This window comes from Cricetulus griseus, chromosome 2 (genome assembly GCF_003668045.3).
Source record: "Cricetulus griseus strain 17A/GY chromosome 2, alternate assembly CriGri-PICRH-1.0, whole genome shotgun sequence".
NCBI classification, from domain to species: domain Eukaryota; kingdom Metazoa; phylum Chordata; class Mammalia; order Rodentia; family Cricetidae; genus Cricetulus; species Cricetulus griseus.
In genome coordinates, this window is record NC_048595.1 from 151,960,467 (window position 1) to 151,986,128 (window position 25,662).

The 25,662-nt window shown below is 41.8% G+C and overlaps 1 protein-coding gene across 3 annotated transcripts in view; it reads right to left on the bottom strand.

The window, feature by feature from the left end:
* Chd7 (chromodomain helicase DNA binding protein 7) overlaps positions 1-25,662 on the bottom strand; it is a 183,861-nt gene that overhangs the window by 57,628 nt on the left and 100,571 nt on the right. For all 3 annotated transcript variants that reach the window (XM_027398892.2, XM_027398891.2, XM_027398890.2), the window contains 3 exons: positions 10,591-10,732; positions 6,587-6,724; positions 5,555-5,620 (listed from right to left, as the gene is read on the bottom strand). In XM_027398892.2, coding sequence (XP_027254693.1) covers positions 5,555-5,620; positions 6,587-6,724; positions 10,591-10,732 — 346 coding nt within the window. The remainder of the gene's footprint in view (positions 1-5,554; positions 5,621-6,586; positions 6,725-10,590; positions 10,733-25,662) is intronic.

The following is a 25,662-nucleotide window of genomic DNA, read 5'->3' on the forward strand; positions in this document are numbered from 1 at the left end:
GCAAGTTCTTTTACACTGCTACAGGAGCCCCCAAGCCTGCCTGCAGGCCTAGAGACATCAGCATTGGTGCCATGCGGCCTCATAGATCTGTGAAGAAAACAAAGATGAGTAGGAGTATGGTAGAGACCAAGCAGAAGAGCAGGCATGGAGAATGAAATCCATCTTCAAAGGCATTAGGGTTATCTCCATCTATAATGTTCAAACCAAGGTTAAATTAGAACTCCCCCATGATTTTTCAGCAATTTCAATTAAACCTATTTTTTAAACTGTTTCTTACCAATGAGAAGCCTAGACATTCTAGTGTGTGGTAAACACCTCTCAACATCTGGTTTTACCCTTTTGGGCATATAAAGCAGCTTTTTAAAATCAACAAATTTAGCTTTTATTTATCCAAAATGAAAAGAAATGACTGCTTTACACCTCAAGAGGCAGCACACAAACCCAGGTCACTTTATTGTTCTCCTCACTTCAAGTGACAATCCATCCAGGACTTGACTCACCATTTTTAAGCCCAGTGTTTTCTTAACCTACTCCTGTTCAAGGTGTTTTACATTTATACAGAACTGGGGATGCCAGCAGAAAATTAAAGATGAAAACAGACAGCCAAGAAAAGTGTGAGGTTTTACAACATATCCTAACACTCAACCTCAAAGTGGATCTAAAGTAACCATGCTCTTACAAACTGGGGATGCAATCCATATTTCTCTGAAGTAATTTTTCAAAATACCTCTTCAAGGTGGAGTGAAACTAACCATCATTTATATGCAGTATCATTTTCTCTGATATTCTTCCTTCTTTCTACACCTCTTATGCTGTCCTTTCTACCTTGTCCTTAATGGATTCAGGGTCCTGAAGTCTGGCTGGCACTGACCACACAGACCTTCAGCAGTGGAGGTAGTTTTTATTCTGTCTCAACTCTGTTCCCAGAAAGCCATCTGTCTACAACTCATTACAACCCACTTTCTTGTCATGATCATCTATTCCTGGAGGTACCTGCTGAAGCCTACCAAGAGACCTAAAGCTGGGAGGATCAAATAGGTTCTGAGCCTTCAGTTACCACTAGAACTAGTGAATAACTGTTGTGGGGCCTGCATCTTCTAAATGTCCCCAAGTAAACATAACATGGTATTCTATTAAAGCGACCATACATGTAACATAGCCACATGTTGCTCTAGAGCTACAACTACAGCTGTTACTTGCATTCACATAAATATGTACATGCTGACCTCTTTTGCTTTCCTCACAGTGTGTAGATCCATGAGCCTCAGAAACACCACTTCAAGAATTTCCTAAAGACATCGACTTTGCCCAGTCTTCAGCACCCCACACTAGCAGTGGAGAAACTATCCCATAATGTACAGACTGAGTGAATGATGGAGTGTTGCATATATGCATACACACGACACTGACATTTATAAGCATTTTTATGGGTTCAACAGAATATTTGAAAAATATGAATTCTGTTCATTCCCCAAATGAGTGTAAGGAATCTTTTCAATTTACACGAAACAATGTTTTGTATGTATTAATATATTCGGCTCATTGTTCAGGGGACTAAGAACTTTGTATCAGGCAAGGAGCCTACTTCTTTAACCTGGCCTGAAACAGCACAAAATAATCCCACACCTGAAAAAAGGAATGGCCTTTCTAAATTAGATGGTTTCCCTACTCAAAACTATATTGCACTGAACAAAGGGAAATATTAATAAATAATGAACAAAAATTGAAAAAATATCCCAACAAAAATAATAAAGTGCAGGTGCACTTCTAGTGCAACTTCTAGTCTAACCTATTTTATACTCCAACAAAAGTAGAGTCGCTTTCTACTTAGTGAGAAAATAAGGACATTCTAGGAAATATGCCACCTTTATGGACAGGTACCTACAGATTAGGAATAGATAGTACAACCTTCCATGAGCAACCCCATGTAGCTAGCTTACCATAAGGCATTAGAAGTCACTACAGATGCATATGAGGACGGGGCATTTAGTCCAGTGGCTCGAAACCTTCCTAATACTGTGACCCTTTAATACAGTTCCTCATGTTGGGACTGCATTTAATTTTATAATCTACTTTTTCATTCGTTGGATTCAGGAAAATTAAGACAAACATCTTGGAATTTAAAGTAACTTCTTATGGGGAAAATATACCATGTAAAGAAGTTTAGAAAATAAAAGAATTTTAGGAAATAGAATTCAGAATTGGCCTCTATACCTCTCACCTTATGATCCAAAAAGGACTTAAAATTATTTTCCACAGATGGGTGGCATATAGAAGTGCTGTGACTAAATGTGGAAAACTAAAGATCGTCTATACAATCCAAATTTCACGTATTCAAACTTACGTCAAAGTTCATATACAAGGCCCCTACTCTGGGTCTCAGGTATATTAACTTGTGTTTAAGACAATATACAAATGCCAAGCCACACCCATTACTGAGTTTACAGAACCCCATCACAATGGATCTCCAGCCTTATGAGGAGGCTTCAAGAATGGAGGTGGTTGACTTTGGAACCCACTGAATTCCTACTATGTTAGCACCCTCGGGACAGGCGTGAGAGTTCACAGCCAGTTTCCATGGAATTGACAGATAGCCACACACAATGGCACACAGAGAGACACAGAGAGCAGGGGAGAGAGTGTTCTTCTCACAGGCAGTTCTTGAATTATTCATGGTAATAAGAAGCTGTCCAGCAAGCATAGCTAGAACCCACAGGAAAAAAAATCTCAAATTTCCTTTTGTTACCACGCACAATACTGTCCCCCAGTTTTGTTTTAAAACTGACAATTTAAAGCAACCTATGTTGAGGACATTAGCAGTTTAAAAAGTTAGTGCCTGTTAATGCTCAGTGTCTTTTAATGGGTTTTTGCGATCCTTTGAGAGACAGCAGCAACAGATGAGCAGCTGTGGACACGCTACTCTGCCCTACTCCAGTCAGTTCCTGTCTTCCTAGGAACTTTTCCCATTAGTTTTCTCCATTTTCAGATTCACCAAAGTCAGTACATCACTGGTTCTCAACCTATGGATCGAGACTCTTTTGGGGGGCAAGGGGAGTCAACAACCTTTTCACAGAGGTCCCATATCAGATATCAAGCATTGTAATTAGTAACTAGCAAAATTAAAGTAGTAAGAAAAATAACTTTATGGTTGGGGGGGGTCACCACAACATGAGGAACTGTATTAAGGATTGCAGCATTAGGAAGGTTGAGAACCACTGCAATAAATGCTCTGTCCTCATTTATATATGTAGCGACTTCTAATACCTTAAGGTGAACTACATGGGGTTGTTCATAGAAGGTGTTACTATCTATTCCTAATCCATCGGTACCTGTCCAAAAAAGGTGAGCAGAGGGAAAAAAAATAAGTGCTCCATAGTGGGCACAACAGAAAGAAAAGTCATGTCCTACACCAAGTATAATCTCACTGGCTATGAATAATGGTGCTTATTTATAATTTGCAGCTCCAAACCTGCTGCGTATGCCAGCTGAAGTACTATCAACCCAACAGAAATTAGTGCACCCCATCCTAACAGCATTCTATTTACTCAAACAAGTCACCTCAGTTCAGTAAGTGGGACCACTCTTTGAAGCATGTCAACTATTTAAATTTTACCACAAATTGACAGTTCTAGAGTCATTAGGAAAAAGGCAACCTTTCTAATGAATTAAGTAGTACTCTCATGTCTGTTTCAACAAGTGGCAAATCTAGCTGAGTTTTTATCATTTAATCCACCAGGGCAAGAAGCCACAAATGCAGTCTCTTACACACCTCGTGTTTATACTCAATTTGAAAATATCTTAGCTGGGCAGTGGTGGCACATGCCTTTAATCCCAGCACTCGGGAGGCAGAGGCAGGCGGATCTCTGTGAGTTCGAGACCAGCTGTTCCAGGACAGCCTCCAAAGCCACAAAGAAACCCTATCTCGAAAAAACAAAACAAAAAACAAAACAAACAAAAAAACACAAAAATATCTTGACTTGTTGCCTTCATAGCTTCTATATGAACATGCAATGTAGAAACTGATAAATGTGCATATCCCGAGTCACATAAGAAAAAAAGCAAACTAGAGTGAGAGGGACAGACAAGCCCACTGTTGGTGCAATGGTATTTTAATGACTTTTTTTTTTCCCCCCCCCCCCAGTGACAGGGTTTCTCTGTGTAACAGCTCTGACTGTCCTTTCCTGGAATTCCCTTTGTAGACCAGGCTGGTCTCGAACTCACAGAGATCTGCCTGCCTCTGCCTCCAGATTGCTGGGATTAAAGGCATGCACCACCACACCTGGCTGACCTTTTTTTTTTTTTTAATAAGATTTATTTTTATTTACATGTCTATGTGTATGCATGTGACTGTAGGTGCCCACTGAGGCCAGAAGTGAGCATTTGATCTCCTGGAGTTAGTTACAGGTGGTTGTGAACCACTCAACAAGGGTGCTGGGAACTGAACTAAGGTCCTCTGGAAGATCAGGAAGTATGCTTAACTTACCTTTGCAGCCCCAACAAATGACTTCTTAGCAGATATATTTGTGTTAAGTGCCTGTGGTCTCTGGTATTTTGTTGCTGCAGGTGGTGGTTTTGTTGTCTGTTTGGTTTGTTTTATTTTCCCTCATCTGATATTGATAAGCTATGGGATAGCACTTTAAGTACCATAGTTCTGCCACTCTTCCTCTTGGCTACTGGGAAACTAACTATACCTTGCATACACTTTAGTGAAAAAAACCACATTTGTTCTACATATCAAAAAAAAAAAAATAAATAAAATGTATACTTTCATTCAACTTAAAAAAGAAGTATGTCGGATTGATTTACTGACCTATATTCACAGTACCTACTTTCTAGAGACACAAACTCAGTATCTCCCAAATTGGTTAAGAAAGCAACTGATTTGAAACAAAGAATTTCCACTGGCTAGAGAAAATACTGGCATTCTTCATTCTAATGTCCTTTAACCACCAGTTCACTTGCTGCTCACTGGCAGGTACTTCTGATTACCAACATCAAACTTTGTAGTGGAAATAAAGATAGTCTGAACACACTCGTTACATATGCAAAAAGTTATAAGAGGTCTGAAAAAACATCTCTGCCCCAATAACAAACAGACCTTGCTGGTGGTGTTTCTAAAGGGAGCTCCCAAGCAAGGCCTTTCAATGAATACTTTCTATGGAAAAGGCAGGCTGCTACTCTGTAATTATTAAACATTTCTTGGAGTATTTGGGTTTCTTACCTTCTCCAAATAGTGTTACAATGGTTGATACATCTTATTTATTTTATTGCTTAGTGGAGTTCTGATTTCTTTCCAGGTAAATTACTCAGCCCCTGCCTCATACTGAGCTAGTACATCAGACAGGATCAGAAGTATCATCAGAAGTTTCACTTTACAATAATGTAAGCACTGAGCTTTTCTTTGTTTTTCTGAGAAATGGTCATAGGTGGAAGAGGCTGGCATGAACACCTGATCCTCCAGACCCACCACCATACCCAGCTCTTACAAGAACACTATGCCCACACATCCTGAAGACCACACCTCCATGGTTTCATCTCTGCACTCAGCGCTCACCTGCTTTTTCACTGATCGGCTGCTCATAATCTTTTCCACCACTGGGCCTTCTGCATCAACAGATTCCTGAAAGAGAGAAGGTGGCATCAATTGATCTGAACAGAAAACATTTGACCTGTGCTACAAAAGCAAGCAGGAGATCATGTCCCTCTGCCCATGCCTCCACACCCTCTAAGTCACCTGGTCCAGTCACCAGTGGGAAACAAGAAAGACTTCATGCCAAGAAAGGCGAAAGGAAGAGCTGTGCTTCTAACTTCCTGATTGTGTGGTTAATTATGGAGACTAGCACAGTCCCTCAAGCCACAGAGCACTCACTCCAGCTGCCAAGAAAAAGGACTCTGTGCACAGCAGTGACTTTTCTGCATCCACACTCATGGAGTAAATACCCCTATCACTCAGTTACTGTAGGCAGCTTTTATCTACAGAGGTTGTGTAAAACACCGTACAACAATCTTACAGAGAACAAGCTTTCAACTAGGCACAAAGCTGCATTTAATAGACCTTTCAACTGGCTACCAGTTTGTTAACTAAAGCACAGTAACAGCAAAAGATGGATAAATAAAATCTTTACAATAATCAATTCTACATTACTTGCCGTGTTTCATACAATCTCTTTTATCCATCATTTACATTGCACAGAAAATAAAGTGTGCCCTGCTGGGTACTCCAAGGCAGTAATTTCATAAAGGGGTTCTTACAGTGCCAAACAGCAGGAGGTGAGCGTCAGTGGTTTATTACAGTTCCTTTACAGCACTGAGCTCCCAGAGGTAAATTCAGTGCCTCGTATTCTAGCTGAAACTCTTCCTCAACAGAGACTATCAATTCTCCAAATTGTGTCAAATTGCGTATCATAGCTAGCATAAAAATAAACCTGAGTGAGTTCGGATTTTTAGGATACTACTGAACAATGAATTTCCCAGACGATGCCCCTGCTCAAAGTCCGCCTCTGCCACTGAACTGCTCAGATTCCAGGTATAGGATTCCCAGTCCACCTTGAAAACACATAGGAGACCCCACAGGCTGGCTGCAAACCTGCTGCTCCGACTGTGAGGTGTTGGATGGAGAGTCTCTCCCAGCAGCATCTGCATCATCTGCCTCCTCATCAGAAATCTTGAACTCCAAGTCTTCAGTGTATCGCTTCCGCTTCACCTGCCTGCTGGACCGCCTCTTCTAAAACGCAACCGCAACAGAGTGAGTTTAAAAGGCAGCCTTTGGTGCTTCTTTATATGGCACAAAGTGGTAATACCTTTGTTGTTGTTGTTGTTTTTATTTTCATCTTAAAGAAAAACTGGTGACTTTAATCCTGAAAGTCAAGTGAAAAGACCATTGTGGCAACCATAGTAATAAACTGGAGCTCTAGGGTTCTGGGACCATGTCAGTCTGCTGTTCCCAACAACTGCCCCTTCAACAAGAACACACAAACAACAGTGAACTGTGCTCCTCATTTGGCCAATCTTCATCAGGAGCAGTGGCCACACTGAGGAGGGCAGCAGATCTCCAGGAGCCCAGGGCACTCTTCTCTATGTTTGTATGCCTGAAATTTTTAATGCAAATAGTCTCCTAAAATAGTGTATTAGAAAATATATATATGTTATATATTTGTGTATATAAATATATAAATACCGTTATATTATTATTTCCCAAGGTCCTTCAATATGCACTTTAACTTTGAACTAAAAAGAAACAGTTCAGGGCTGGGGACATGATAAAGCACTTACTTAGCATTCACAAGACCCCAGGTTCGATCCCTAGTGTTGGAGGAGGACGAGTGGGAGAAGAAAAGAAACTGAATGCACAATTCATAATGAGTGGCTATAATAAGTATGTGGGTTTTTTTTTTTGTTTATTTGTTTGTTTTGAGACAGAGACATACTATGTTGCCATGGTTGACCTGGAATTCATGATTAGACCAAGATAGGCTTCAACTCACAGAGCTCTGCCTGTCTCTGTCTCCCAAATGCTGGGATTAAAAGTGTGCGCCACCATGCCTGGCCGATCTAGTCTTAATACAACTTTTTATCATGTGCCTTAAAATTTAAAAGACTGGTAACAGCTATCTAGCATCAGTGTGACTGCTAGCAGAATGCATACTTTCACTCTTGTGGTCAGTGTAACCCAGCATGGCCTTTGCGGACAATGCAGTGAGTCTATCAGTATGAAAGCACACCCATCTTTGACCTGGCAGCTCTACTCATAGTGCGATACAGAACATATGTGGAAATCTGTCCAAGGTAAACTGACGAACCAAAGCGTATCACACAAGCAGCTTCTGATTCTACCTAAGACAAACTCCACCAGTTTCTAATCTATGTGGATGTGCAGGTGTGATCAATAAGCCCTGAAGGTGCAGTTATGCGCATCATCTTTACCTCCCTGGTTCTCAAAAACATGCAACCAGAAAACAAATGTGGGCGCTTTTGCTACCAGAAACAAATCTGAAAAGAAATACACATTGTTACTGGGTTTGGGGCTCTGAATAAAGAAATGCAGGATCGGGGGAAGCAGTGCATTTTAATCTCAATCCTAAAAGTAAAATACTGGAAACTTTTAAAGAAATAAAGGGCTGGAAAATCAAAATTCATAAAGAATAATGATACCACTGAGTAATACTGGGAATTCCTGCTTTTTAAAGAGCCTCAAGAATTTGACAGCCAAACACTAGGAGAGAGAAGCAAAACGCTCATTACCACTCCAAGGCAAGGCAGACACTGCCATGTCTCAGGGCCAGACCACCATTGCCACCATCTCACAGGAGGCGTTCTTATCTGCTTTATAAAGATACTTTTGGTTACAATAGAGGAAGAGAAAATTTAACTGTGTTTCTAAAGCCCTGCTGAGGCAACTCCTTTTGAACAATTCAAAATGTTAGAGTTAACATGTCATTTACTTTTGATAACCAACCAGAAAATTCAGAACTTCTCACTGCAAGCCCTCCCAGATGTACCACGGGAAGAAGAAGGGTAATGAACAAGCAGTCTGCATCACTTCCTGTGTCAGACACCAGGAAGACAGACATGCAAGGCAGGTCTCTGTCTGTGTGGCTGACTGCTGGTCAGCCCAGAACTGTTACACTGAGACAATTCGACAGAAAACTCTGAGCTTGGCTTGAGTTGCTAAACTCTCTTCTGTACCAGAAATACAGAAAGGAAAAGAAGTGGAAAGGAGACAGAAGGGAAGGAGAGGAGAGGAGAGGAAAGGAAGGAAATAATCCCACCCTCAATCAGAAAGTCCACTTTAGTCAGAATGCAGACTTTTAAAGAAAACACCAGCTGTGTTTGTGAAGCCATGATGGAATTTACTTAACTTGGGAAATAATTCTTTTATTTTGTTTTGTTTTGCTTTGTTTTGAGACAGAGTCTCTTTTCATAGTCTTGGAACTAGCTATGTAGACTAGGCTGCCCTCAAATTCACAGAGATCAGTGCTGGGATTAAAGGTGTGTACCACCACATCCAGACTGTGAAAATAAGTTTTAATACTGTCCAAATATTATTGTCATAAAGCTCCTACTTTAAGCACAAAGTAAGACAAAACATCCTCAAGAATACAATGAATTTCACTAAAAATTTTTAGTTCCAAAGTTCTTAACCAACTTTTAAGAGGTACCTATTAGGGCTAGAGAGATGGCTCAGTGGTTTGTAGCACTTGTTGCAGAGGACCCAGGTTCAATTCCCCACACCCATATCATCTGTAACCATTCTACCCTCTCAGGTTCCTCTTTCAGGCTGTCCTGTGACAGTAGACACATAGACACATTACAAAGAAATTCTTTGCAAGAGAGCCACATATTACAAACCTTTGGACCTTAGGCAGGAAGACTTGGGAATACACTAATGGTCAGAGGAAGCCCAACCAGTTTCTAAGGATCATTGTAACGGGCCTCAACAGTCACTGCTCCCTGCTAACTCATTCCCAGCCATCCCAATAGACCAGACTGGCTTACTTCCAGGGAACCTATCAAGAAAATAATTCTTAACTGTCAGGTGTACTTGTGAGTCCTCTTTTAGGCCCTCTCAGTCCAAATAGTGAAGACAGCAAACTTCACACAAAGGCACCAAACTCTGACCTACTTCCACTACTACATTTACTTGTAGAATTCAGCAGACTCTCACACTGGGCCATTCGGCAGAGTTGTCATTTGGGAATCACTGACTTGTTCATGGATACTCTACCATGAAAATATCTTATCCCCAACTAGATGTCAAGAAGATAAGCTACAAAGTATGTTTTTGTTTTTTATTATGAAAAAATTAATGTGGGCAAGACAGATAGCTCAGTCAGCAAAGTGACTGAAAAGCCGACTGTGATCTTTAGAATAACAAAAAAGCATGGCATGGTTTACAATTCCATAATTGGGGAGGTGGAGACACAAGCTCTGGGGCTCAATGGCCAGACAAGTCTAGCCTACTTCACAAACTCCAGGACAGTGAGACCCTGTCTCAAGAACACAAGGTGGATGACTCCTGAAGAATGACACCAGAGGCTGGCCTCTTGCTCCCACATGAATGTGCATCTATATGTGCACATGTGTTCATGCATACATATACCTGCCAGCAAGCAAGCAAGCGCGCACACGCACACGCGCGCGCGCGCGCACGCACGCGCACACACACACACACACACACACACACACACACACACACACACACACACACACACACACACACACACACACGGGGCGGGGGGCGGGAGGAGCACAAATAAAAATTGACAAGAGACAAATTTTAGGAAAACGTTTAAATGTGATGACACTTTAAACGAAGCAATATAATAGCAATGTTAAAATGTTTGTGAGAGCATAAATAAACATCAAAATATACACTCATAGAAATAAAGGCAGTTTTTTGTTTTATTAATTTCAAGGCTCAGCAGCCCTGGAGGCCCTGGCTCTCTTCACTGTGGATATAACGTTCCAGACAACAATAAGGACATCGCACACACATCTGACAACAAAGCCAGGTGAAACCTTGTATGCTTTACATGTTGCTAAAGTTACCCTGCTCCCCGGCCAGAGCTCAGGAGGGAATAGTGACATTACCTGAACACCTGGATCTTCGTCCTCTTCGGGGGCAGGGGATGGTGGGGGTGTTTTGTCCAAGTCTGAATTTTCCGAACCTTCTGTTTTTCCTTTGTTGACCTTTTTCTTCAAAGTACTTGCTTCTGAGTCGGGTTTCTTATTACTAGAATTCAAAGTACATCATTTAGTGTTCCCCTCTGGCACAGTTTCCCAAGTGACCCAAACCTGCTCTTCCAGGATCACTAGTGGCAAAGGCTAGGTCGATGTATGTTGGACACCTTTCATTAGGTGGTGCTCCTAATTAATGTTTGACAACAAAACCTACCATTGATGGCCTTCGGCAAATTTCTCACCCATTAAAATTGAATTGAATGTAAAACTTTAGATATTGCAGAGTATCACTCATAGGCCCTGCTATTATACCAAGCCATGATGAAAACTAAGATATTGCTTTGCTAAAAAGTAAGGCATAGACACCTTTTTTAACTAAAGAAAAAAATACAATCTAATGACTACATCCTTATTTCTCTGGCGTAAAGTTTTACACACTCCTTTTTAAGTCCTATGGCAACCAGTAAGTGTTTAATAAAAATTCCTTTCTGAGAACTGCACAATTTTATTTAATTCAGTGTTCTTTATGAGCAAGTTTTTGTTGTTGTTGTTTTGGTGTTAAGCATTTTGGAGGAAAAATCACAATTAGCCTCTATTTTCCCCTAGTGCCAGCAACAGAACCCAGGGCAAGTGTGCTACCACTGTGGCCATGTCCAGGCTCACAATTAGCATCTCTACCAAAAGCCAGGGCTTTGAAATTATATGTGTGTGTTTGTGTCTAACTAATAACTAAAGCTCACTTTCCAAATGTCACCAAAACATCAGTAGTATTTGAATGTTATATCAAAACACATGAGTACACTGTGAGAAAAATAAAATTCCAGGGTTATCGCCACCCCCAAGACCATTCTTCAGCGTTCCATCAAAGGAAACACTTGGTGCTTCCTTTAACCTACACTCTGGACCCAGGACTTCCTAACCTATGCTATCATTTGTTACATATACAACACAGAAAATAATCCAAACATCAGCAAAGATTTTGGTTTTTTACTATTTCTATGGAGTCTCAAGCTTTAAGTAGCTCAACAAGCGGAAGATATATTTCAAACCCTACATTTATTAAATTTTATAAAGTCCCAGAAAAGTACACTGAGAGACCGCACTAAACAGCATGTTGTCAGACACCAGGAAGAGGCTGCAGTAGCCAAAGGAGTCAAGTAAAGATGTGTCAAACTAAGCGCTCCCAAAGTACACCAACAGTGTACCAGCACACACCTACGACATGTTTTCCCACTAATAATGATTTGAGCATCTTAAATTTCTTATTTTTATGTACGCGGAGTTTATTTTGATATGTGAGCATTTTAGCTTAGTGAATAGCTACATCAGGAAACAACTCAAAACAATTCAAGATCATCTCAAATAGCAGTTATATTTCGAACACCAATTTTATTTACTAGAAGGTGGTGTGACTAAGTCAAGGATTCACAGACAGCATCATATTTTTTAAATTAAAAAATTCATGCAGCATTTCCTGACTAGAGTGTCCTGGTGTTTACGCTACACACGGACAGAAGTCTCCCCTACCATGAGGCTCCATTTCCAGCATTTATTTCCGCTCTAACTGCCACAAATTATACAATACTACAGCTGAACACTGGGCCCCTTTCCTTTCATCTGCACGCCAAGAGCAATCAGATTACCCTGGTAACCAGCGGTCACATGACCAGCACCTGCTCTTTTGGCTGGATGCCACTGACTAAAGCCATCTGCTTCCCTCAATCAGCTTTCAAACATTCTCAACACCTGCGCTGCAGTGTTTTGTGGTTTCTTTTATCAAATCAGTGCAAAACTGCTTCCAAAACTTTACATATTTCTCGAATTTGTTTAAATCAGAGGTAGGGCTGTCAAAGAGTTGAACCAATGCCAGGTAACCTGAGCTGGCAGGGAGTACTTTCCACGGTGACCTCGCTCAGCCAGAGCAAAGGATAGAGTTCAAGTTCGTGGGGTTTCGGGCCCTGCAAGCACCATCCTGCAGGAGTGAAAGGCTGACTGTCTGGACGCTGCCCAGAGCCAGGTTTGAGGAAACATCTATTTGCTGGGGGACAGAAGCACTAATGACTTTCCATCTGCTCTATCCGAGGATGAGCTGCACAGAACCTCCAAGATGGCTGAAAGTCAGACAGGACCTCCCCAAATGCTTAGACAAAAACCTCATGGCCGAGGGAAGCACTTTTCCAATCTGATTACTGCAAGGGGCAAACTCATTAGACCTCATGACATTCATGTTGAGGGACAGCTAGGTTCTCCCACCCACCAGTATACAAACCAAGCACCAGAAGACGTCAGAAAAGGCTAAGAAATCTTCAGTGGCCACCCAAAGACAAAATTCAGTTATTTACATTAAATTGTCCTTGTTATGATTCTGGAGTGAGCCAATCTGGATCCCTATGACGTGTGGCATTCAACAGCTTTAAGCTAAGGAAAACTGAAGCCACTTCTTTTCTTCTGCCAGAAGTACTACAGAATGGTGGTTTCCCTGAGACAGAAATTAGCCTGAGTTTCTGTCACAGTTCCAACTGGGACGCTGGAAAAAATCACTTATGGTTTCCCTGCACCTCCATTTCCTCATCCATAGCATAGGGTTAATACCTACATCCCTAAGGCTTCTAGGGGTTTGAGATGAGAGAAGCAAGACAAGGCAGCACTGGATAGAGATGGTCACTCTCTGCACACCCCGGAAGACGGGGACATCTGAGAGGTGTACTCTAGCTGGGACTCTGACTCCCCAGTGCCACCTCACCTGAGGCACTCAGATAGGACGCCTGAGCACCAAGGCTCACTTCAACATGCATGGCCAATGCTAGTCATTAGCTAAAAGAACCAACAGCATTCGACCCATGCCCACTACCACTACTTTAACCAAACACATGTCATCACAAACTAGCCCACATGACCCTCTCACCCCCTGGGAAGTGTCCCCAGCATGAGGCCAGTAGGAACAGGACAGAGTACACATTCAGAACCAATCTGCATGCATCTGCGAGGTTCAAACGCCACACAGAGCCACATACATTCTTCTTCCAAACTACATTCCAAGCCCGAGCATGCAAACAGACAGCTGCCCTGGTTGTAGGGATACGGATGTTACCAGGAGCATCCCTACAACATTGAGAACGAAGCCACTGAGCTGCACAGCGCAGATCCAGAGCTTCAACTTCCCTCCAACAGTTGCAGCGATGGCTACTCAGCACTGCAGCTTGTCACCCGGCCATCTAAACGCAGAGTCCCAAGAAAAGCCAGGCAAGCACAGGCCACACTGTTTCCTCTCATTTCTCTTCTGAATCTGCTCTGCCTCCTGTACCTCCTGCATCACAGGTTACTACAGTAAATTTGATGATGTGCTTAAATGCAAAACTCAACATATACCGTCTGCAAGTCTGAGCGCTGGGGTCCTGGCCTTCTCTAACCTTTACAACCCACAACTGCCACTTCCTTTGTGCTCCTTCCAGCTCTGTTCTGTAGGCTCACGCATGAGTAGTAGACACCCTCTGGCTCTGGTACCCTGGAAGCTGCCTACTCACCTGCAAGACTTAGCTGACAGATCACCCATTCCAAGAAACGTTGTCAGAACACCACAGGAGCCTAGATGGGGTATGATCTCAAAGTCCTACATGTCACATGATATAGAAATACTTAAAACATAAAAAAAAATCAACGTTAACATTACTGAGTTATATTAAAATTAAAGCATTGTATATCTTTCATCAACTATCCTGTGACCTAAAACAAAACAAAAACCAAAAACTATCTTTGTATTCCTAGTGCCTACTTATACTTCTTTTCCTATTTAATTAAGCAGTTTAATAAATACAAAGCTCTTTTTTCTGTCTTTCTTTTTTTCCTCCCAAGATATCATTTCTCTGTGTAGCCTTGGCTGTCTTGGAACTCGCGCTGTAGACCAGGCTGGTCTCAAACTCAGAGACTTGCCTGACTCTGCCTCCTGAGTGCTGGGATTAAAGGCGGGTGCCACCACGGCCTGGCCACAAAGCTTATCACTATGTACTGACACTTTCCTATTTTCCAACTCACACACACACACCACAGAACCAAAAAAAAAAAAAATCTAAACAACCACAAGACAGTGGCAGCAAAATAGCTCAGGGTGAAAAGTGCTAACCATACAAGCCAGGCACCCTGAGTTTGCTCTCAAGAACTCACACCACATTATCCTCTGGTCCCACATGCACCCTGTGGAGTATGATCACATACACAATAAAAATAAATACTTTTAAAGGATAAACAAAAGCTGATAGTATCTCCCTTCATGACGAGCCATCTATAAAGCTCGGTATAATGGAGTTGAAGACCTGGGTGAGCAGGCTCAGCTGGTGGAGTGCTGTCTAACAGGCACAAGGCCTTGGCTCTACCCTCAGAATCTACAGGGTACAGTGGCATACACTCCTATGCCCATAACTTGAGAGGTAGAAGCAACACAATCAGGATTTTAAGGCTAGCCTGGGTTACTTGAGATGTTATCTCAAAAAAAAAGAGGTGGTGGAGAAAAAGGAAGAAGAAGGAATGAAAGAAAAAGAAAAAAAGAGAAAAATGAAATGAGACTTTTAACAAACTTGAGGAAAAAAATTTTCAAAAGTGGTACAATATATACCATTTATAAGTAACACCCCCAAGTCAAAGTCCTTTCTCCTATCTCCCCAATCAGCAATATGACAAAGATACAAAGACAAATCTAACTCCACCCCTCACTCATATGCAGGGCCTCCACTCATGCTAGCAAGACCAGGAAATCAAACATAAATCCAACGATGTCCCTGGAAATTGAAAGGTCACTGCTGCCCCTGCAGTCCCGTGTTTCATACTTTATTACAAGAGGGGACTCACAATGGCCAGCACTGGGGTCCACAGCCAACCACCAAGTCATTAGTTCTAAGATTATCCCCAATGCCACCAAGGCATGTACCACCCCCGAGGAGAATGTTTAGGTATAATTACTAAAACATAAACTCCATATTCAGAGTTGTGTTGTCCTGGGGCAGGGTGGGGGTGGGGGCGGGGGGTCCTTGGTGCTCCACTTCTGGAAGGATTCCTATTTATCTGAAGACATAGCTGTCCCCTAACAGAGCAGGTGCTGTTGTCTAAGACAGGGCTGGTGGATCACAGCTGACCAACACTTGTTTGAGAAATTGTAGGCTTTTCTAAATAAGGCTTTATCTATACAGGCAGAACTTATTAGAAAGTCAGGGCTGGCCTGATTTACGAGGAAACGGAATGCAGTTAAATAGTCATTAGTATCAACTTGTGAACATTCATACTCAGAAGAAATTTTACAAGGGGCCATATTGTGAAGCCAAATGTGATGAGAAGTAAAGTCAATTAATAAAGGTGACTGGACAATGGGCAGGAGTTAGCAACCACGCAGGCCCTTCAGATAGGGCAATGAAAGTCAATGAAAATGCTCACCACAGTGGGGAAAGTCAACCGTGGACTTAGGACAGGACCATCTATCGGGACATTATTAGGGGCTCAAGCTTCTCCAAAATACTATACCATCTTCCTTAAGAAGAAGGGCATTAAGGCATATTCTTATAATTGAAATGCTGGAGGTGGGTGGGTGGGGGTGTGTGTGTGTGTGTGTGTGTGTGTGTATGCTCGTGTGTGTGTTGGGATGGATCAATGTCAGGTCTCTCCCTGACCTAGAGCTCGGTGGTTGGCTACATTGACTGCCAGCAAGTTCTAAGGATATAGCTGGTTTTTGTCTCCCCAGAGCTACAATTACAAGCCCATGCCACCACAGCCAGCTTTTTATATGGGTACTGGCTATCCAAAACTCAGGCCCCTAGATTTGCATAGCAAGCAGGATCTCACTGCAGCTTAGGCCGACCTTGAACCTGTGGCAATATTCCTGTCTCAACCTCCGACAGCTTGGATTAGGTTTGAAGTAACACATCCAACACCAACAACGAAAGATTTTCCAATGGAGTAAAGCAACACTATAAAGCTCTGCCTGTCATAATAGAATGCAGTCTGCTGTTGGACTCTAGAGCTCAACATTGGTGAAAAAGCATAACCAGCTTCACAAATTGAGAGCCCTCTAAGCCCTTATGTACTGGATAGTCTTATATCAATGTGACACAAGCTAGAGTTATCTGAAAGGAGGGAACCTCGATTGAGAAAATGCCCCCATCAGATCTGTTTGTTCTGTAAGGCATTTTCTTAATTAGTGATCAATGGAGGAGGGCCCAGCACATTTTAAGTGGTGCAGACCCTGGGCTGGTGGTCCTGGATTCTATAAAAAAAAAAAGCAGGCTGAGCAAGCCATGGAGAGTAAGCCAGTATATAGCACCCCTCCATGGCCTTTACAATAGGTTCCTGCCTCCCAGTTCCCACCTGGTTTGAGCTCCTGTCCTGACTTCTTTTGGTGATGAACAGTTATATGGAAATATAAGCTGAATAAACCCTTTCCACCCCAACTTGCTTTTGGGTCATGGTGTTTTGTCCCAGCAACAGAAACCCTAAGACATCTTACTACTTGGTGAACTTTCTAAACAGTGAAAATTAAAGATAACATTAAAAAAAAAAAAAGCCAAAAATTGGGTGGTGGTGGTGCACACCTTTAATCCCAGCACTTGGGAGGCAGAGGCAGGTGGAGTTCAAGGCCAGCCTGGTCTACAGAGTGAGTTCCTGGACAGCCAGAGAGAAACCCTGTCTCAAAACAAAACAAAACAAAACAAAACAAAACAAAACAAACTAGTAACAGAAGAAATTAACCTCAGCATAGAGAAGGCTTTATGAAACATCTACGGCCAATGCTCTACTAAATGAGGAAACCTGAAAGAGCATCTTTTTCTTCTATGAGGGAGGGTCTCACTATATAGTTCTGGCTGGCATGGCACTTGGGATTAAAGGCATGTGTAACCATGCCTTGTTCCTCTCTCTCCATTCTAATTCAACATGCTATTTGAGGTCTTAGCTAGAGCAATAACATAAAGAAACAAAGATGGGTGACACAAATAGCAAGGAAGGAAGAAGTCAAATTATCTCTGCTTGCACATGATACAATCCTGTCTTCAAAGGACCTAAAGACACACTGTAAAACTCTTAAACTGACAATCACTTGCAGCAAACTAGCAGGATACAAAATCAGCATACAAAAATCAGTTGCTTTTCTATGTATCAGTAACAAATTTGTCAAAAAAAAATATTGGAGTGGAGAAATCAAGATAGCCTTTAGAATATTTCATTAAAAAAAAATTGTAACTAGGAATAAACCCAAAAAATGTGGTAAAAGACCTATATGGTGACAATTTTTAGATGTTGAAGACGGTGAACAAGACACTGGAAGGAAAGACTTCACATGCTCATAGATTGGTAGCATTGATGTGAAAAATGTGTATATTACTGAAAGCAATCCCCATAAAAATCCCAATGACATTCTTCACAGAACAAAAAGTAATCACAAAATCATACAAAAAGAAAAACAAAAACAAATAGCCACAGCACAGAAAAATGCTGGAGGTGTCACAATACCTGATCTCAAAACATACTACAGAGCCATAGTAACAAAAAACAGTAAGACACCGATATATCTTTAGACCAATGGAATAGAATAGAGTATCCAGGAATGAACCCACACAGCTACAGTACCTAATTTTTGACAAAGGTCTTAAAGACATTCTTTGAGAAAAAGAAAGCCTCTTCAACAACTGATGTAAGGAACATGAGATATCCACCCTGCAAAATCCCAACTCCAAATGGATCCAAGACCTTATCGCAGTGGTTCTCACCCTTCCTAATGCTGCAACCCTTTAGAATACAGTTCCTCATGTTGTGGTGACCCCTAACCATAAAATTACTTTTGTTGCTACTTCATAACTGTAATTTTGCTACTGTTAAGACCTGAAACTATGAAACTCCCAGAGTCAAAAGAAGATGCAGGTGTAAACCAGGGCACTCACTTTGACAAGGACTCCAATAGCTGAGGATATAGTTCCTAAAATGGACAAATGGACACAAGTGCAAATAAAAATCTCTATACAGCACCAGGACCTGTCCCAGGGGCATGGACTGACTTTTTGTAGCCCATTCCTTATGGTGCGATACCTTGCTCAGCCTTCATACGGGGGAAGGGACTGGTCCTGACTCAACTTAGTATGCCAGACTTTGTTGACTCCACAAGGAAGGCCTTACCCCATCTGAGGAATGGATGAGGGATAGGAAGGGTGGGAGGCAGAGGAAACTGGGGTTAGTATTTAAACAAAAAATAAATTAAAAAAATCTCTATACAGCGTAAGAAAGAATCAGAAGATCATAAAGACAGCCTACAGAAGAAAATCCTTACCAACTATGTATCTGATGGAGATTAACACTTATAACCTCTAACCCCAAACAGCCATCCAATCAGATGGACAACTGGACTGAACAGACAATTCTCAAAAGAAAAGCATGTAGGTAACTAAATGCATGAAGAAATGTCCATCATCCTTCACCACTAGGGAAATACAAATTTAAACTGTCCTGAGATTTCATCTCATTCCTCAAGTGGCTATATTCAAGAAAATCAACTATAACAAATGCTGGAGAGAATGTAGGCTAAGAGGAGCCCTAATCACTCTGGATGGGAATGTAAAATGGGACAGCCATTGTGGAAATCAGTCTACAGGTTCCTCAAAAGACTAAAAATAGAACTTCTGTGACTCAACTCTATCGCTCCTGGATATATGCCTGAAGAATCCAAGTCAGCACACCACAGAGAAACATGCCCACCCATGTTTGCTGCAACACTACTCACAATAGGCAATGCATGGAGGCAGCCCTAGACACCTACATAGACTAAGAAATATGATATATATGTGCACAGTCATAAGGAAGGATGAAATTATGCCAGTTGCAGAAAAATTAATAGATAACATCGTGTTAAACAAAATAAGCCAGAGGCATAATATAAATAACTCGTGTTTTCTCTCCTATGTGTAACCTAGAACCATGCATGTACATACATACACAAAACATATACACAATCAGAAGAGGGTACTGTTTAGGGGGAAAGGATGGACTGGGGAGGAACTGGGCAAATATGAACAAAGTACAATGATATATATCTATTAAAATACCACAAGGAAACCCGTTTTGTATGCAACTAAAAGGCTAATTTAAAAAAGCACTAAAGTTTCAAAAGATCAATTAAATCAGCATAAAACATGGTGCATCAAAAAGTAATATTAGCCCTACAAAATTAAAAAAAAGGTTAAAGCCCTACTATCACAATGCATCTAAAGGCATAACTAGTACATAATAAACTCAGACAGCAGAATAAACTAGTGAAAAAGGGGGCAGTACAAGCTGAGTAGCAAATAACACACCACCAAACTAAGACAACCAGACCTCCTCTGGCAGACACCTAACACCTGTCTTGGGACCAGGCAACCTAGTGCTTGTGTTCTCACTCATCCACTGAGGTACCAACATGCTTGACTCCACACAGGTGTCTTGAGACCCTGGCTCACACACATTCCCCGAGTCCACACAGGGGCCTTGAGACCCTGGTTCACGCATTCCCTCAATCTCTTCACCTTACTACTTTTGAGGAAGGCAGAGCAGTGTGAGAGGAAAACACAAAGAACTTACTACAAACAACACAGAATGTGAACAAAAACTACTAGCATTAAGTTCTATGAAAGTCACTATATAAAATGCCCAGAAAACAGCCCTTTACATTGTTGCCTTAAAAAGAGTAGCTATTGTAGAAAAGGTAACTCCTTGGTACAGTAGGTACTAGATTTTAAAGAAAGGAATAGCAAAGAAAATTAGAAAACATCTTAAACCCTAATTTGATTTCATGTTTCAAATACAGGTGTCACCTTTGCATTCTACAATCAAACTTCCAGGCATGGTAGCCTAGAGTCAGACGGGGACTTGCCTGGCCTCCCATGGCATGTCAGGTATCGGCAAGCTTTCCTGTAAACACCTCCTCTGCTTGGGGTGGGCTTGGGTCATTTGGAGCCAACATCAGGACTCTGCCTTTACAGTGTTGGTCATTTTCTAAAGGACCTCTTATTTTATTTGTTTATTCCGGTATGAGAACAACAGAAAATTTTGCTGAAAGAACTAAATCCTTAACAGAACATTCTAAAGAAAAGGTTTTTGTCCTGTACTTAAGAATTAACACTGAAAATCTACATTGTTTTGTGGACTCAATTAGGATGTGGCACAAGGAAAGGAAGTATAGTCAGGTAAGATGATGTCTGTTACGGTGCCAACCCAGACCAAAGCCTCCCAGGAGCCAGCCCCCCAGGGTACACCGCTAGTGCCACAATGCTGGATGCACATTCGACCACTTGTGCCATCTTCCAAGATGTCACTTTGACCTATGGGCAGCATTCCAGAGGTGACTCTGGCAGTCAGAATCCCATCCCTGGGCTCATAATTATCTTCTCTGACCAGCCAGAGTGGCTAACACAAGGGAGACACTCTATCCACCTACATTTTAATTCAATCAGCAGGATGAAAATTAAGCAGACCAACAGAGAAGAGAAAATACCCCTGTCTAGCCAAACTGGGAAGTAGACCACTGTGAATCACATGCTCCTCTGTAATTCAGGACCACAACAAAATAAACTCATACTCTAGTGGATGTTTAAGGTTGCAATGCTTCTAACTTTTAATGAATCAAAACTTTTTTCTTAATTTATATCTAACATTTGGGAGCTAAAGCCACATGCAGATGGGGACAATAGCAGGGAAGCTACCTGGTTCTTTATGCTGTGGCTTTGACCTCCAGTGACTTCCGGAGGGCTTTGGCTAGGCCCAGGCTAACCTGCCAAACATCTTTACACATCAGGAGATGAACATTGTCTTGTACAGATTTTCATATTTTTCCAAAGTATTCCCACATAATTAAAAACTTTTTAATTAAAAAAAGGAAGAAAGAAAGAAAATCAGCCCACAATCCTTTTTGTCCTTTTCTCCCAGGAATAACATCAAAACCACACTCCTCCTTAACACTCTGCTTAAGACTGAAAAAAATATTTTTTTTGTAGAGAAGTGGCCCTCTTGTATTCACTGCTGCTCATGGCCTCCTTGACTCTCCACTGTTATTTGGTGGCAAAATGAGAGGTCAGAGGTAGGGCCACAGCACCCTTTCCTGCAGACACCAAAGCAGAAGCAGCAGCAGAAGCAGCAGCAGCTGCAGCTGCAGCTCACTGCACGTGCAGTGATGTTTCCACGAGGGTCCATTCATGCCTGTGTCTAACATATAGCACAATGGAGCAGAACTGGCTTTCCAAGTTGCCTGATGATTCTCCTGCTCCAAACTAGAAAGGAAGGACCACATTAGAGGCACTGAGGTGGTTAGCCCAAAGGGAAGAAGGTCTGGTGATTGGAACCATTGTTAGTTGGCTTTGTGCAAGAGAAAAGAAGCTTTGAGATAGCAGGGTAGATACTGGCAGTTCATCTCTAACTTGACTTGACAAATAAGAGACTTGGCAAGACAGCTTCAGAGGCTGAGCCAGCATGATTCTCATGGGTACTACTCCTTCTTTCTTCCTCACTAGCACTAAAAGGGCTCAGAGCTTCATTTTATACCCACACACCTGAAATACATATGCATGCACGCGAGCGCGTGTGCGTGCGTGCGTGCGTGCGTGCGTGTGTGTGTGTATCCTCTTCCGCAGGTATGAGCCAAAACAACATCTGATTTTCCAATGTTTTGAATCAAAACTAAATCATAGTGTTTTGATTAGAAAGAAGGAAGAAGAAGAAAGGATAAGAGTAGGTAGGAACTTAATTCACGACTTACACACTCGCTGGGCAGACACCTGATTATATGTGTGCCTGCACCTGTTTCATTCTCACTACCAAGGCTGACTTGAAGAGCTGTTTTTATCTGTGACTTCCACCAAGAAGCTTTACAGACACAGCGCACGGCAAAGACATTTTAGCTTACCAAGGCACTGGGCTTGCTGACTGAATAAGTAGTTCTCAGGTAAAAACACCCTAACTCTGTAAGATTAGAATTGAGAAAATGAGTTCCCCAGGACACTGCTAAATAGTCACTACTATTGTTAATGATAATTACAGGAGCTTGCAAAAAGCACACCTCACACATTTCTGGTACTCTGTGTGGTTTTAAAAAACAAGAGTGGTATGTTTATTTTCTGGTTTAAAACAAAAAGCTATCTTCACTCAATTGAAAAATAATATTTTCATTTCTGCTAAATTTAACCCTGGGAGTGGGGAGCAGAGCAAGGAACAAAATGTGTTCCTAGAAACCGCATTAGCAGCAGTCACACTGCTCCATTTAATTCAGGCTTCAGCAGTCAAGTCACAATCTTTGGCCAAGTTCCCCTCTTTCTGTACATTCAAAGAATCTTTATGTAGCTAAATGGACCACTAAATCCTTCAAGAATCATTGAAAGGAAGCACTTCCTCCGAATTCTCCCTCACTTCACAGAGCCCATGCATGCACAACAGAAGCCACCCTGAAAGGAGGATGCAAAGCCTCCCAGAATCCTTGCACATGCAAAACGCATCCTCTCCAGCCACAGAGGTCCTGGCTTTAGTTCCAATATTAACAGCCAATATTTGAAAGCTATAAGGGCACCTGGGGAGAGCAATAATAAGAGGTGTAGAAAAATATATTACAAGTAAAACAGGAAGAAAAAGAACATGGTTCTACCAAAGAAGAGGACTATGGCCCAGGGGGAGCCCTTTTTTTTCTCGTTAGGACTCAAAGTGGCTTCATTCTAATATACTGGAGAACTGGTTTTCCCGTCCAGCATAGGAAAGACATGAGGAATTGTAGTTTGGTTACCAAGGTGGGGTATGTCTACAAACTCAAGCTCCTCCTCACTTCACAGAACCGAGTGGGCTCCAGGGGACAAGGAGGCTGCACCAGGCACAGGCGGGCCAGCTCTATTTAGCAGCCACCCTCCATGCATCCTTCATCACCAAGGGTATGAGAATGATGTAGACCACCAGCAGGTCACTTCCTTAGCATCCACTCCAAAGCCAGCATGTCTGCTGGCAGAGCTGCAGCAATGAGACAGCTCACGGGCTGCAGGAAAGGGATGAGGAGTTACTAGTCTAAATTTTTCATTTCACTTGTTTATTTCCTCTGTTGCAGTCCTCTGTAGGAAAATTATTTTCTGTATAAACAAATTCATCAAGTTAACTTATTCAAGGATGGAAATAACCGGTATCACATAGCATTTTGCAAAACAAAATTGCCACTGTTGTATTCTACTGCGTAGACGCAAACTGCTCTGGCAATTCAGCCCCAGTACTAACACAACCCAAACCCCCTATTACCTTCATCACTGCATATTCAATTTACATAATTATTCTGCTATGCTATTCAGAATTTACATGTAGTCGTATGCATTCTCGTTATCCTTGATTCAAGGATGCTATTTCCTTGTAGACGTAACTGAACAAGGAGACCACAATTGACATACTCAATTCATCTGACCAATAGCAACAATGTGGTTTGACAAAATAATGGTTTGGTTTGTTAATTTATTTAACATCTCAATGCAATTATCCTATGTTTGGACAGCCAATCCTGAAAGACCATCAACAACAGGAAAGCTTCTGGGGACGGTCCTTGCCACACTTCACTGTAAATCAGCCAGTGGGCACACACATGGTGATGTTATCCAAGCTAAGAGAGGTGCTATCATCTCTCTCTCTCTCTCTCTCTCTCTCTCTCTCTCTCTCTCTCTCTCTCTCACACACACACACACACACACACACACACACACACACACACACACACACACACACACACACGCAACCCCCAAACATGGCCTGCTAAGTCTCTGGCATGCACCCCATCAGCTTCCTGTCACTTGAACATCTCCACATACATCACTGTGTTCCAGTCAAAGATTTTCAAACCATTAACACTAAAAACAGCTTTTGTTTATACATCTCACAAGGAGAGAGTGAGGACCAACAGGGAGAAGGAAAGAACTATACGTTTTTCCTGAGGGAAAAAACCCTCCTGCTCCTACAAAAAGAGTTACGTGCAAACCCCATTCAGGAAGCTGTGCTAAACAAACACTCTCAGAGACCCTAATGCCATGCTTGGGATGACAGCTGACCCACCCTGGAGATAGCCCTCCTGAAAGCTCTCGGGGTGAACACAGATCTGTAACTGCACCTAGGAAATGCTGCACACCCAGTGCTGCCCAAGCTGGTACCCCCAGCAGTCAGGAAGTTGCCACATGGGTCACTATTACAGACAGCATTTCCGAATGTACCACCAAAGTGCTCCACAGCAGGGAAGGGTGTGTCCAAGTAAACTGTAAACACGGGGCCTGCCAGGTCAGCCAGACTTGGGCTGAAGAAGATAGATGCAAATTTATGTCAGAAACCCAGAACAATTCCATCCATTATCACAGTGAGGTTAAAAAAAGAAAAAGAAAAAGAAAAGAAAAATCAAAACAATTACAATGAAAATTGAATCCAAATTATCCTGGTACTGATACTGCTAGTGATGCATTTCTAAGGTCCAGAAAGCCTCCTTGGTACATACACCTACACCTTAACAAGAAAGGACATTCTTCGTCACATTAGGATTTGACTTCGCTCTCTGGGAGATGTAATATGGGCTTCCTCACACCAAAGCACAGTGCTTACATCTGGGCAGTTACCTACTTTAAAAACAAACTCATACTGTCAGACTAACATCTTACATACTCATCATTATCGTTCCAACACTCACCTACAAAGAAGCACTTAAAATGTCTCTTTAATAAATGTAAAGGCTTTGTAATGAGTTGTGGGCTTAGAAAAATCTTCATTAGGAGAAAAAGTGTTTTCAACAAAGAGACTAGATACTGAGGAATTGGAGCCTGACTGTAACTGGACAAAGTTATTGGTAAGTTTGAATTATTGCATACACTCAGTTATCTGGACACCATAAAAGGCATTTATGGCAAAAAAAAAAAAAAAAGAAAGAAAGAAAGAAAGAAAAAAAATGATTCACACCATCAACACAGTATAACCTTGGATCTGAGTTAT